The sequence below is a fragment of the Mytilus californianus genome, unplaced genomic scaffold (genome assembly GCF_021869535.1).
Source record: "Mytilus californianus isolate M0D057914Y unplaced genomic scaffold, xbMytCali1.0.p SCAF_1, whole genome shotgun sequence".
Classification (NCBI taxonomy): domain Eukaryota; kingdom Metazoa; phylum Mollusca; class Bivalvia; order Mytilida; family Mytilidae; genus Mytilus; species Mytilus californianus.
In genome coordinates this window covers 46,432,405-46,448,097 of record NW_026262581.1, presented here as the reverse complement: position 1 = coordinate 46,448,097, position 15,693 = coordinate 46,432,405, and the positions used below count along the sequence as shown (strand labels likewise).

Genomic DNA, 15,693 nt, shown 5'->3' with positions numbered 1-15,693 from the left:
CAAATCTATGGCTTCCATGACTTATTTCTTAATTAAATTTCAATTCAAAGTAATAAACTATGACGTCTTGTACATAACAGCCATCAGTATTTAATAAAGCGCACACTTGATCAAGCGTCTCTGTGAAGGGTAATAGAGTATTTACCATAGGATAGAGTAAATTGTCTCCCTCGTATTAACCAATCAAAATCTGGCATTTTGATATAAAGGTATAATAAATGCATTTGTAAGGCGCAAAGAAGGAACAAAGTAATTATATTAAATTTCGGTAAACAGGAGATCACTCAAATGAGAAATATCTTCCTTGGCCAATATTACAAATGTGTTATACGTATCTCTACAAGTCCAATACTCCGAACGCCTATATAAGACTTAAAATCTTTACATACATACACAAAGATGCAACACAATTAAAATGCATTATTAACCATATTATTGATCAATTTGTTTTTCATTACAAAAAATGCAGATTTAAAGTCCTTTTTTCCATTTCATTCAATGTCATAATATCTGTCTTTCTAATATCTTTCATGATTTTTAACGTTTTATTCTTTTTTTTTTAAATAACGTGATATGAATTATCATGTATATGTAAATGACCATCTTTCTATTTTTCTAGTTTATGTAGCTGACTTTGAAAACAGCCTTGACTCAATGTTTATTCAAGACCTTGATGACGATTACAACTGGAAAGTACATTCGGTAATATATGTAACTTTCAAATTTCAAAAGTGCCAAATAAGATGCGGACTTATAGTAAAAAAAATGGTGGTAGTAACAGTGGTTTTAATTGGCGTAATTTTGGTTTCAAAAATATACATGCATCCGATTGAAGCTTTGTTTAAAAATATCTAATAATGCAAAAATACACTTGTTTTACATGTAAGTCATTTGATATATTTTCGAATCAGATCTTGAGAAAAAAAAAACACATTGAATTGCCTTAGAATTTGGTCATTAGTGGTTATTTGTGGCCAAATTTTTACATGTTTCTTAAGGCCAACGGCTAAAATAGAAGGGAAGCATTGCTTTAGTGCGATGAATTAATATTCTAAGTTTTTTTTTATACAGTTTTAAATTATATTAACTTGTTGTTGCATTTACAAGAATGAATGATACGTTATTTGTGTCAAAATATTTTTTCATACAAATTATTTGCAGAAACAAAATGAGATTTTATAAACTAATAATTATCGAACGCAAATAATGAAACGAGTTTGAGCGTTATTTCCATGTGAAGATAATATAGAGTCAATTATGTTTTGTTCTCATTATCGGCACATTAGCCTCTTGAAACCACGAGAGTGCAGAAATCTACGTTTATTGTGCTGTTGGATTGCTATCTCACATTATCAATAGTAATTATGCGAAATGTTTTTAGCAATCATTTATGGAATATTTGTTCCGCAGAACACGTCTCTTGTATTGTTGAGTTGTTGTCTTATTTCATTTAAATGATTTTAAGCTCGTATTTGCTGAGAAGAGTTTACGTTTATTTTCAATAATATATTGTAAGTATATTTGTTCTGCAGAACGCAACACTAAGTACTAGTACTGGTCCTTCCACAGCTTATAAAGGCAATTACTACTTATATTTTGAGACATCGTCACCTGTGAAGGAGGGATCTACTGCAAGATTAGTATCACGAGACTTCATGTTTGGTAAAAGTATTGCATTTTTTTGTCGGTTTCTCACTCAAACTAATGATCTTGAAATTAAATTTCCACCTGAAATATGTTTTTCAATAAAATGGAACAATTGTAATTTGTTTATGTGATTTTTTTTTAAAAACGCAATAATAAAAGAGAGGGGCAAAAATAAATATAGTATGTACTTGAAAATATTCAGTCTATATATCAAAAAGACCCAAAGTTGTAAAGGAGAAGGCATTCCTTTAGTTACGGAAAAACTGCTTAAATTATCTCATTTTGATATCCTAAAAATATACTTAAAAAAGTTGAAAAAAAAGTACTTTGCCACAAACTGTCTTAAATTATAAATACAAAAATGTTGTCTTCAGTAAGGCTATTTGATTGAGGGTCCTCGGTGACCGAGTGGGTTACGTAGGTAGTGAACCACTGTATCACTATCCTGTCAACACTGAGGTTGTGAGTTCGAATCTCGCATGGGGCGGGTGCACTCGACTCCAATCTTAATTGATTAGGACTATCAGTTTTCCTCCCGAAGGTCGGTGGTTTTCTCCGGGCACTCCGGCTCCCTCGCCAATAAAAACTGACCGCCACGAAATAACACAAAAGTGTTGAAAGTGGCGTTAAACAATAACCAATCATATTTGATTCACTAAATAATTCGTTTTCGATAATTCAATAATGATATGTTTATGACGTTTATACACCTAATTGACTAAACTAAATATTCCCTTTGTCAATTAAAAAACATAACTTTGAAAAAGCAAAGAAGTTTAGTTTTTTTCAAAAACAGGCGCTTACAAATAGATTTTATCGAACCTACTTTTTTGGGAAGATTTAGGAGAAACCTAACATGAAAGATATTTTTCGGTTAAAGCATATAGTCGTTCAGGAAGTCTTCTTTTTTAAATTAAAAGAGTTACATATTCCAATGAGACTCCATCATACTTAAAAATCACTGACAATAACTTACACTGCTCTTTATATTAAACTATAATCATTTTTGAGTGCTTTTTTGAAAACATTTATCAATTAAGATCGTTTGATAACTAAAGGTTTAAATTGTAGAATCCTCTGGATGCCTAAAATTTCATTACCACATGCATGGATCTTCAATGGGAACTTTAAATGTATATCTAGGAAGCAGACAAATTTGGAGGAAAACTGGAAATCAAGGAAATAAATGGACACTTGCAAAACTTGACCTACAATCTAACAGTTTCAATAGCTCAAAGGTATGCAGTAATTCAAAAATAGGAATACAGAAAAATGGGTTGTATAAAACCAATCGACATATATGCTAACATATATGTAAGGAGCTGTGGTATGATTGCCAATGAGACAACTATCAACCACAGCTCAAATGAAGTGGATGTAAGCAATTATAGGCAACCGTTTAGCCTTCAACAATGGGAAAAAACCATACCGTATAGTCGAATATAAAAGGCCCCGACATGAAAAATATGAAACAATTCAATTGAGAAAACTAACAGCCTTATTTATAAAAAAAAAAACAGTTTACGAGAAACAAATATGACAGACATGAACCAATGACAACCACTGACCTACATGCTCCTGACTAGGGACAGACAAAGGCGGGATTAAACATGTTTGTGAGCGCTCAACCCTCCACCTAACCTGGGACAGTGGTGTAACAGCAAATCATAAGAACAAACTATAAAAATCAGTTGAAAAAGGTTTAACTCATCAGATCGATACAAAACAGAAAAAAACAACATCAAGCAAAAACACTGACCGGACGTGGTAGGGTATCTATCCATCCCTCATCCCTAACCAAAAAAAAAAACAAAAAAAAAAACACCAAGTACAGATCTGAGTGTACTCGCAGTAACTGACAGCTAGTTCAAAACCAATAACAACTAATAATAAAAATAACGTATCTAAGCTTAAATATCAATCAGTACATATCCAACATCCAATGGATTTAGTGTAAAGACAAAAAACATGATCTTATGCAATGCCAAAATATAGGTATCGACAGAGTGTAGCACCGTGAAATGTGTATACCAATAATATTTAGTGATGTTTAATTTACTGATAACAAAATCAATATTTATACCAATAAAAACAATATTTAAAGATTTAATTTAGTAAACTTTAATGTTTTAAGTAATTTGTGGTAACGAAATCCATGACTTAATAATTTACTAGTAATACCTAGATTACACCCATTGAAATCCAAAACGTCACTACAGACACGGGCATAGCGAACGAGTTGGGATATATAAACAACGTAAGACTGTGCCAAAGGAACATCACAGTTCAAAAAAGGAAAATTAACAATAGGGAAAGAAAAATCATCCCTTTTGTCGTAAATTTTTGTGTAGAGTTTCTGGTGTAACACTGAAATATCTAAATCTAGGAAAGGATAGTTATTGCTGTTGATATTTGATTTGTTTAAAGTAAATTCCTTTGGGTAAATTTCAGCAGTATATTTAGAGAATTCTCGATTATTCAACAACAAAATATCATCAAAATTACGTTTAGTGTTGTTGAATTTATCAATTAAATGAAGTTTAGACTGTCCCTCTGGTATCTTTCGTCCCTCTTTTAGACTGTTCTTTACTGATTTTGGCAATAAACTGTGATTCATAGCAGTACAGGAATAAGTCTGCTATTAAAGGGGCACAATTGGTGGCCTACAACCTGTTGATAAACTTTATTGCCGAAACGTACATTAATGTTGTCAAGGAGAACATTAACGACTTCAATCATATCATCACACCTCCAGTAAGTATATCTAGCATATTCACCTTTCTCATTTGAGAAAAAGGCTTTATATGAGTTGCAGCAAATACATTTGCAATCAGATTTATCAAACGACCATTTAATTAAATAGGAAATTTTTTTTTGATAAGATTGTGTGAAAGTCTAGTATAAAGAGTTGGAAATTCAAAACTGTCAACCGAATCAAAACGCCCATCAAAAGCACGTAATTTATCTAAAACATCCAAAGAATTGTTTACACTCCAAAATGGTTCATTTCACAATTCTCATATGTTTTATTACAAAAATTAATGATAAGTTCTATAATAGTAGTTAAGGAACTCGTTGAAAGCACCCAAAGATTAGTAGAGAATACTTACTAGAGGCCGAGATGAAACAATATTTTACGGGTGTTTTGTGAGTTTAGGAAACCAATACATAGTGGTAACCTTCAAATGATCAGAGGAGGCCTTAAGCTGAGCTGTGGTAGTATTTACTGCGCGACTCTCTGTGGAGCGTACGGCCTTGAATGTAGTTGAATGTATATTTTCATTCTTAAGGACTTCCATGTAGTATTTACGTCATACCACCACCACATTGTTGTCTGCTTTGTCGGCCGGTACGAACACAAAACGCTTTGCGAGTACTTTATTTGTTTTTCAATCCTAGAAATGGGCGTATTTCTTACCCTTGTATTTATTTCTAAATTTATTTCTAAATAGGAATCAAGTGACTGTTTGTCTGATTTCTCCTGTTTACACCATTCTGTACAATAGGATGAAAGAGCATTTTTAATAACCTGACGACACTCTTTCCAATTTATTTTCGACGGTGGACGATCTTTTAGTTCTTTTTTCAGAAAGTTTATAACCTCTTGGTCTTAAATGATGTTGAGGTCCCCTGTAAATACATGGCCATATGGATCATATCTAAACTCCGATGTTTCACAGTCTCATGTTGAAGGAGCATTATTTTCTATACTTACGTCTGATGTATCTGACGTATAATTAAAAATAAACTTCGACTGGATTTATTATATAAATAAGAAATTGTAGGTGGCTCAATGTTATCAAAATATGGAGGTATAAAGTTTTGAACGGTAGAGTAATGAAAAATACTAGACAAATTAATAACATCAATACCTCTATAAATGTATTTTAATTTTAGAAAATACTTTTTATGATCTTCAGATTTGTCAATTTGAGGGACAAAAAGCTGTAATAATACGTGTACACTCATATTTTGGAATGAAAAACGATATTGTATCACACTCGTTATAAATATTATGTAATTTACTCATTGGCATTTGACCCAGTTTGTATAATTATTAATGTACACTATTCATACAAGGTTCCAAACTGCACTTGAACCCTATCTTTATTAATTAAAAGATGTCACATGATATGTTTTCTACTAAAAGAGAGGCGAAATATACCAAAGGGACACTCAAACTCATAAGTCGAAAATAAACTGAAAACGCCATGGCTTAAAAAGAAATAACCAACAGGCAAACACCAGTACAAAAAACACAACATAGAAAACTAAAGACTGAGCAACACGAGTCCCACCATCAATATTCATTTTTGGACAGATAAATCAATGATAAATCTTAATAAATATGATATTCAAACAATGACACAGTGGCATAGCCTTGCATACATTGAAGTATCTGATTCATATGCTATCCATAGGGAAAGGGCAATTTGTATGTGTTATGTCTGGGCGGAGATAGTTCTATTCTTGACAGCTTACCTAACAGTTTGTTTATAAAAATATCTTGAAATCTATCAAAAGGTCTATTTACTCTCCAAAGCATCATACGTTTGAAGGTTCGTTAATAATATGGTTAGCACGAATTTTCACAGTATGTGGTATAATAATAAATGTTTTAGAAGTTGTGTCACTTTATTTCAAATGTACTTACATCACATCTTCTTATCTATATATTATGTAAGAGAAAACATGTGGAATATATGTCAATCAGACAACAATCCAACGACACAACACACAAAAAGACATTTAGATATCACCAAACGAGCTTTTATGACAAACAAGACTAATTGTCTATACAATATATGGATAATATAGGGACCGGAAGCATAATCAGAAAAATCATATCCTTTAGTAAAAGGTTATATCTCAGAACATAACATCAAGTCAAAACTACATGAGAAAATCTAATGGAATATATCATCTCAAGAACTAAAACTATAATTATTTCTTCAGATATATTTTGAAGCTGTTTGTGGAACAAGTCACACAAGTGATATCGCTATAGATGACGTTGAAGTACATCCATCAAGATGCTGATATTCTTGAATTACGCAGAATATTTCCTTGAATTTATGAGACATGATTGGTAACGAGGAACTTCATATGTGTCACAAACATGTGTTTTTAGCGAGACTTCCTTTTTTGTAAATAAATTTTGAAAAATTGTGAATATATGGCAACAATACAAATTTTAAAGACCAATAAATACGATCCTATATCGGAGTATTTTAAATGTAAGTGACTTATAACAAATCAAAATTAAACATCAGCATTTTTATCGACTGATTAGTTTCAATCAAATTGAATTTATGAGATCAGAGTTTCAGAAAAATCGATAGAATCTTTTCCTCGATATGCATAAAATAAATGACTAAACCGAATTATTATGTGCCAGGTTGAAATTGTAGATAAACCAGAGTTTTGTATTCATGGTATTGTTAATTGTATGGTGGCTTCTTTAAATTTGTTTGCGTCTTCGCCTTTTATTTTCTTCTTTCAAAATTTGTATTGAATGAAGATTATGACACAACATCACGAAATCAGACAATCCCAATATATAAAGCATAAGCGTAAACAGGTTGATAAACACTTGTATCTCGGGAGCTTACTTTAGTAGATTGATAAGGTCATCATTGTTAAACAAATCTATGTTAATTGTTTTGATGAACTGTAACGGACTGTCCAAATGACCGTTACATTTTATGTATTTTGCCGCTTATGTTTTCATTGAATATTCTTTCATATGTTTTTTTTTACGTATTGCTTGTCCCTAAAGTTGAATTTTGTGGCGTCAAGATGTGAAACACACTTCTATGTGTTTGTGAGAATGTTGAAGGCCTTCAGGAGATGGATATAAAAATATAAGAATGTCGATATGGAAGAGAAAAGATTGTAAAGGACATTTATCATAGACACAATAAAATGATGATATTGAATGTATATAAAATGACATTGTACATAATAAATTTGTATATATATGAACATGATGAACTTGATATAATATAAACCAGTGCCTAGAAAAAGCCCCATGACACACACAATAGAGACTTCACAATAAGAAAAATGTCAAAATTCTTCAACGAATGAATACCGTAAAATGTCGTTACTGTGCACATCAAAACAAACAAAGAAACAAAGACGAACTCTTAACAAAGAAAAATATTGTGGAAAAAAGTTTTGGTGGCCTTGGGCTGTTTTCTGCTCTTTTGTCGGGTTGTTGTCTCTTTGACACAATCCCCCTTTCCATTCTCAACTTTATAAATCAAATACATCAAAAGTTGACATGAACCGATATGAAATAACCTTCTTAAATGTATTCTTACTTATTATCATTATTATTATAAGTAGTATTAAAGGAGGAAGTAGTAGAAAAATAAAATATTTGAATAAGCTTTGGAAAACAAAATACTTGTTTTTGCTGAAAAAAAAAAGATCTTCACTAAAAGACAGAAATGTATGTCTTTAAATAATCTTATATCCATTATCTAAGTTTATATAAAAATAAAGCGATGTGGTTTGATTTCAAATAAGACTAATATCTACCAGAGACCAAATTAAACGAAAGTAGTCAACTATAATTCATTGAGCTGATTTGAGTTATTTATGGCAGCCAAACAAGACATTCATTGGCAAATTGTCTTTGAACTGTTCCCAAAAATTTTGAATTACAATGGTTATAATATTAGACTACATTTCGTAAAGAATAAATAATTAAAGCCTTTGTTATAACCAATAAACTATGAACAGTAATTTTTTTTTTAGATCCTAAATTTTGTAGGAAATTAATTTTATCCCATAGGATATATTAAAAATATCCTACGGGATTATGTCTTTATCCTATAGGATTTCTAAAAATCTTATAGAAAATAATATCCTATAGGATATTGACACGGATTTCACTCGTTATGCCGAACCAAGCGAGCTTTATCAAAAAAAAAAATTTAAATTGTTTAACCTATCCGCAGAGGTATATTATTGCCAAGTTTGATGATTCTACCTTAAAAAAGAATGTGGTTCCAATTTGCACTCATGATCCGAGAAACTGTTTTCTTATTTCTTTGTATTTATTCTGAAGTGATGTTTATCTATTTGCCAAATTGTCTTTGAATTGATTTGCAAACCACTACAGAATGCCCACCGACCTTTCAACACAATGAAGGATTTTATCGCTGTCAGAACATTCAGAAATCTGAAAGCAACACTACAAATTAGTACAGCTACCACTAGTAATATGTCGTAAATATATGCAACGAGGATAGGCGAAGTCGTGTAACAATCTCGGAAGCATTCCGTTAAAAGCTGTACAATAGCACTGAGCCCGATGATGTCAACGTTGGAATGGCACAAACATAGAAATAATGAAGATAAATATCACGAATCGCATCCGTCCATTATATTTCAAGAGCTGATCTTCCTACATAATTTAAATATACCATCGAATAAATTCGTCATTACCAAATACAGTTTGGAAAGCTGACCATCTTTCCTTTTAATTTTGAGTCCACAAACAAATGTAGCAATGCCGTTTCCGATTACACATAGCACAAATATATTCCAAGTAGAGAATTTGATAAATGTATAGCCCGCTAAATGGCTATGCCACTCTGAGGTATTGATAAAACTTGTTTGGATTTGCGGTTTGAATAAAATATTTGCATCGACATCTTGTCAGTTATATTTTTCTATAAACAAATGTATTGCCAATGAAAGCAAACAGTCATAATTTGTGTGTTTGAAAATTTTAACATGCAATGTACTTGTTGAATGTTTACTTAGTGTTAAGAATTTTCATTTAGCAAACTAAAATACCTTAATATGATAGTTGCATGAGTAGTTATCGGTAAAAAAAACTAGGAAATAATTCATTATATGTATATATATAATAAAACTTTTTCGAATCAATGTGTGATTATGACTGTTTTTTGAGACATGTCAATGTACATAGCAATTGGTTTATTGCACAAATTAGTTTGAATATTTACAATATTTCTTTGGTTTTAATTGCAAAAATTAGTTTAAATATTCACAATATTTTTTTGGTTTTAAATGCAAAAATTAGTTTAAATATTTACAATATTTCTTTGCTTTTAAAACCACAATGAAAAGCAGATTAATAACAAACACATTGCATTGCAAAATTGTCAATAGAATATCTTTTCTTGAAATCATAAATAAAAGAACAAGGCAAACTTACACACAAAAATAAAAAAAATGTAAAAGAAATATTGCATATATGATATTTTATGAGTATTAGATCTTGAACATAATTATGTTTGCAAGGACTGTTAGGTCTGCGCAATACTATGCAGATCCTTGTTAATTTCTTTTAAGATTAATATGATATATTTCATAATAAGTGTGCATTTATCTATTAAACGTACATATTAAAAATACTGCGGGTTTAAGTATATCGTGTAACGACCGCTTGTTTTAAAAAAGTTTTTGTCTTTTGTTGGGTAATGTATGACAAATATATGTTGAAAAACCTCGCCCGTGGTTATAAATTATGTAATTCATTGACCGCTCCCGATTTGTGTTACTTCAAGGCATATTTTAGCGGCGATCGATGTCTTTCAAAATTACTGCACTTTTCTTGTATCCCTGGTGCTTTCGACTGGAGAACCGTCGCACACAAGCATCGCACAAGTTGGCACTCCGAGGCGGGTGGGGAGCAAGAAGGTGAACTGTGGTTTATTCTTATCAATAGTACCGCTTAAGTCGACGCTAGGGGCCGTCTTGACCTTGTTGTAGGGTATGAATGATTCGTTCATTGTTGAAGACCCTACATCAACTGTCAAGATGAAGAACAGGAATAAAAGCCCTGTTCCTTGATAATTTTCTATGTTTTCTATGTATTTTGTGCGATTTTGTCCCATGTACATCTACTCCATATCCTTTCATTTTCTATTGATTAATGAAAGTTTAAAAAAAAAACTAATGGCATGTTCAAACGAAAAAAACAACAGAACCACAACCAACTGTCCACACAGCAGTTCATAGAAAATTAAAGAATACAAACCACACTAAGAAACTACATCTCCAATCTTACAACTAAACCTCACAGATGAAAAATCTTAATTTTATGCAGATAAGCAAAGATAGTTTTACATGGTTGAGAAAAGCAATTGGTCTGATTGGTCAATTTTCAAGTTTCTTCCCCTCTAAAGCACAGAACCAAATATTTCAAAGTTCATAGTGAGATCCCTGACAAATAATTTTCATTTTGTACAAATCTGTGGACAAAATGTGTCGTCAATGAGACTACACAACTACAACTTGAACCTTACACATGTCACCATTACCTTCATTTGAACTCAGTTAGCAAGACTTAAACAATAATGTACTGTACAGACGGTACTTTATAAAAACTTAGTTCATCTCATTTAAATGAAAAGTAGGCACATCAACCATAGCAAGAAACAAATTCTTAATTCTTTAATTTCAATATTAGACAAAATCTCTTCCAATTCAGTATATTGATCAATTGATTAATTTCGACCTATTAGATTTCATAAGGTTGATAATGTAGTTTCATTGCTGATATTTATCATTGGTTTAGATGATTGGCACCGTTAGAGTTTTTTCTCTCAAATCTTGTTTGCGAAGTTAATAGAACGTTCTTATAAAAAAAATCAATAGGTACAAAATATGTCACGATGACCCTAGTAAATAAATCACGACAAGCTTATTTCAAAAGGAAAAAATCTGTCTAGGATTTGATTGTATTCAATACTGTCCATGTATTGTTGTGAATTGATCTTCAATGATGATTTCGTCTCAGTACCGTAAAAACATGGAATGGTTCTGTCTATACATGTAGCATTTAGCCACTTGACATTAAGCAGCCATAAATCAATCCTTAAGGAGTTAATTTGGATGGGTACGGGAAAATTTACATACCGATAAGAATTGATTTGGACACTTCTCCAAGAAACGTCGCATTTTTACTTGCTTTCAAAGGGTTGCTTGAATTGAAATATGATAGCAAATAGGAGTTTTGTAATAAGATAGGAACATTTTTTCAACTGAAAACTTGAACAAATTATACAATCATCTGGCCATATTGAATTAAACTTTGCCTAGTCGTATTCACGGGCTATCTATTCTATAATGGGACAACCATATCATTGTCTTTTCACAGCTGGAAATAAACAAGCTTATATTAGACAGGATAATAATGAATATCAGCGGTAAAAAATTAACATGCGTAGCAACAGATGGAAATGAGTAGTCAATCCTTAAAAATCGTCCTGCCCCCCCCCCCCCCCCCCTCGAATATCAAATTGTCGTTCCCTAATCATTTGATGACCAATGAGACACCAATTAAGCTACCTCCTAGTCAAAATAATAAATTGAGGTTACTTGATGAAAGCAACTAAAAACTTAATGTAAATTTGATATTAGTCTCCTTTGGTCTTGTTATATATCTTTCAACTTTTTCTTACGCTGTTTTGTTGTTTCGATTCTGCCACCGCTTAACCGAACATTTTACTTCGTAAAATTTATCTCTCAAAACACTATTTTTCTTGTTTATAAGACTTCATCACAACCGTAAAAGATAACAACCTAAATAATTTTCCAAAATTGCTCGTAATACATGTATCCTCGGGAACTTAAGAATAATTTTTGACCGAAGAAATCTGGAGATTCAACATGAGAGTTTTATGCATTTGACATAAGTAAAATATAATAGTAACTCATACACCATAAGTGATAGAGACTTGTGGTCTTTTGATTTGAGGTCTTTTTGATTTGAATAGAAAATAAAGCCGTAAAGTATCACATCATTACATGTTCTATTATTTTACTTTTGCTCGTGATTGCTTCTCCTCAGAAACCATTTAAGATATCAACAAAACATATTGTCCATCTTAATCATTATTTAATTTTTCTATAATTTGTTCTAATATTGTACTCTGAGACCACTGTCCCAGGTTAAGGGAGGGTTCGGTGCCAGCAAACTAGTTTAACCCCGCAACATTCTGTATATGCCTGTTCCAAGTCAGGAGCCTGTAGTTCAGTGGTTTTTGTTGGTTCATGTCTGTTATTTTTGTTTTCCGAAAATTGTTTTGATATAAATTAGGCCGTTAGTTTTCTGGATTGAATTGCTTCATATTTTTTTTCATTTGGTGCCGTTTATAGTCGACTATACGGTATGGATTTTTCTCATTTTTGAAGGCCGTACGGTTGCCTGTAATTGCTTACATCCACTTCATTTGAACTTTGGTGCATAGTTGTCTCATTGGCAATCATACCATATCTCCTTATTTTTATCATGTTTACTTAATTAATTATTATTTATGACATGTCGTAAATCATAAATATTGAAAGAAAGGATATATTGCCTTTAAATGGGAGTTATCTCCCCTCTAATGATTAAAAAGAGCTGTATGCTGATATAACTTATTAACCATTGATAGTAGAAACCTAGGATCTTTTGATTTGAGGTCAAGATTTATAGCCTAGAAATAAAGGACAAGGTCAAAGTTTAATTTGACGTTCTAGATTTTGACCCTGCTGTAACTTTTTATTGGTACATGGTGAGTCATGGGGTCTTTTGCAATCAGTTGCCAACATCCGAAGGTCAACTGATCTTTAGTTAACTGGAAATTAATATTTTCTTATACAAATATGTGCATTTAAGGTTGGTTTTAAACACTTTTTTCCGCCAAATTGTTTTCTTGGGTTGTATAAAGGTTTCGAAAGGTGTCGCTTGGTTGTTAGGCATAATATTTATTGCGCTTTTGAAGCTCACCCTGTTTAGTAGTAACCAAACACATTTTATTGTAAGAGTTATCTCCTCAAACGCTGTTTTAATGTTTGCGCATCTCCTCCGTCACCAAAAATGATATCGACAAAATTCTTTTTTCTTCTTATTGTTCGTTATATCTTAAGGAAGTTATGACTAATCTGTACTGAAGCGATCAATTGGAATCAAATAGGAGTTATATATCCTTAACAATTTGATTTGTCGGTATGGTTTTTTAACTCAAAAACCATAAGTCGTATAGGTCTTCTTATTTGAGGTTCGTGAGCCTCAACTTACAAAATGAGGTAAGGGTCATTTGTCATGGTCATGGTCCTAATTTTGACTTTTGGTTCTTCCTGCAACTTCTCTGAAACTTTAAATAGAAAGAATTAAAATAACTAATGCAAAATATTTGCTTTATTGTCAAACATTTGGTCTAAAACAATCCAATTACATCTTATAGGAGTTATTGTCCCTGAGCTGTTTAGATTTAAGGTTAATTACTCATTATTCTAACTTCGTGCGCGATAAAGCCACTGGTCTTTCACAAAAGTCGGGTTTCATATGAACTTGAAAAATGTCAACTGGAAATAACCTTGAGTTAACAGGAAGTGACATTGAATAAACCGGAATTAGCCATTTTTGCCATTTCTTCAAGGAACAGTACACGATACACATTTTTATTGAATAGGCATTTATAAACCTATCATTTGAAACCGGGAATGACCTTTTAAAGCGCGGAATAGTAAATGATCTCTCTTCATAAAAAGTGTATCACATGAGCCCAGAAGTGACATTTTTAACTGGAAGTAGCAAATTATCTCCCTATTTCAGGCAAAAGTGTATAGAAACTATATATTTTTTCAATCAGTGTAAATACAGCTAGCATATGCGACCAGAAAAACATTTTCTAGACCGGAGTAGCAAATTATCTCTAACTTTAATTTCATGAAAAAAAATAGAGAATGACATTTTTTAATCAGTATGAATAAAACCTATACTTTGATGTCATTACAATATAAACTTTTAGTAAACAAGAAGTAGCTTCTCATTAATTATTTAGAAATCTAATGGTGAAAAGACCTTCACTTGTTCTATGGACATTTGGTTTTTAATTTTTTACAGAATTGAATGTTGTTTTATGAAAAAAATGTTCGCACGGAAAGAAAGTTACGAATCACACTTTGCATTGAACGCTTCTAGTTGAAAATGTGACTATGTTTGTCTTTTATTTTGAATACATTACAAAAACCGTTGCAGCATTTGATACCTACATGTATATTTATTCTCTGAAATACATTATTATTAAACATCAACCACGAACAAGGTGTAAAACTAGTGTTGAAATTTCGATGGGCGCTTGAGCACCTACATAAAAAGCAACACTCTTTCCATATTCTATTTTGAGGTTTCCTATACATAAATAGGTAACAACGGGTGATTTCTCTTGCAGCCTATAAACAATCATTATATGTTTAATTGAACACCTACTGTACATATTTGATTATAGAGACACAATGAAATACAGAATTGGGTTTTATGGTAAAAAAAAGGTGGGTTCCGCTCAAAATCTCTAAACAAAAGTCTATTATTTGATATTTGTTCTAAATACTACAGTACTGTGGGAGTGTTAATGTTCATGGGATCAATGTCTATATACATGTACATTGTTAAAAAATAATCAATTACAGTTAAATTCCAGATTTGAATAAAAATTCCGAAAAGAAGGAGTTTATTTGTTTTTACTATATTCCTGCACTAAGAAAACCTTGTGTGATCATTTTAGATTAGTTTGAGGTTGATAATTTTCTGCCGTACTGAACAAGTTAAATGGGCGTTAAAATATTGTTGTTCACATGAAAAGAAGCAGTTGGTTCTTAAGACTATAAAAAATCAATAGATCATACAAAACACATTTGACTTTGAATTTTTACGGTAAATAATCCAGATAAAAACCATTTAAACATTTTTTTGCATGATAATTACACGTACATGAATTAGTTTAGTAATTGTGTGCTTGGTCAAGCATACGGTATGTATTTTTTTTAATCGCCCAATACCTTCAGTACATGAATTCATATTAAATGATTTTGTAAATGTCAAGTCCACAAATCATTATATTATTCTACAAACTGTTTTTTGATAATATTTGATAGTTCTCATAATTACTAAAGGCAACATTACTAAAGATGTACTTTCAGCGATACCTGCAAACATATAATTATAAAAGAGGGACGAAATATACCAGAGGGTCAGTCAAACTCATAGATCGAAAACAAACTGACAACGCCATG

The 15,693-nt window shown here is 31.6% G+C and overlaps 1 protein-coding gene across 30 annotated transcripts in view; it reads left to right on the top strand.

The window, feature by feature from the left end:
- Positions 1-7,117, top strand: part of LOC127704232 (fibropellin-3-like) — a 103,024-nt gene extending 95,907 nt beyond the window's left edge. For 29 of the 30 annotated variants that reach the window (XM_052208290.1, XM_052208273.1, XM_052208338.1 and 26 more), the window contains exons 7-10: positions 620-702; positions 1,533-1,662; positions 2,719-2,885; positions 6,604-7,117. In XM_052208290.1, coding sequence (XP_052064250.1) covers positions 620-702; positions 1,533-1,662; positions 2,719-2,885; positions 6,604-6,687 — 464 coding nt within the window. In that variant the 3' untranslated portion in view covers positions 6,688-7,117. The remainder of the gene's footprint in view (positions 1-619; positions 703-1,532; positions 1,663-2,718; positions 2,886-6,603) is intronic. The other variant, XM_052208392.1, reaches the window with a different exon arrangement.
- Positions 7,118-15,693: the final 8,576 nt, after the last annotated feature.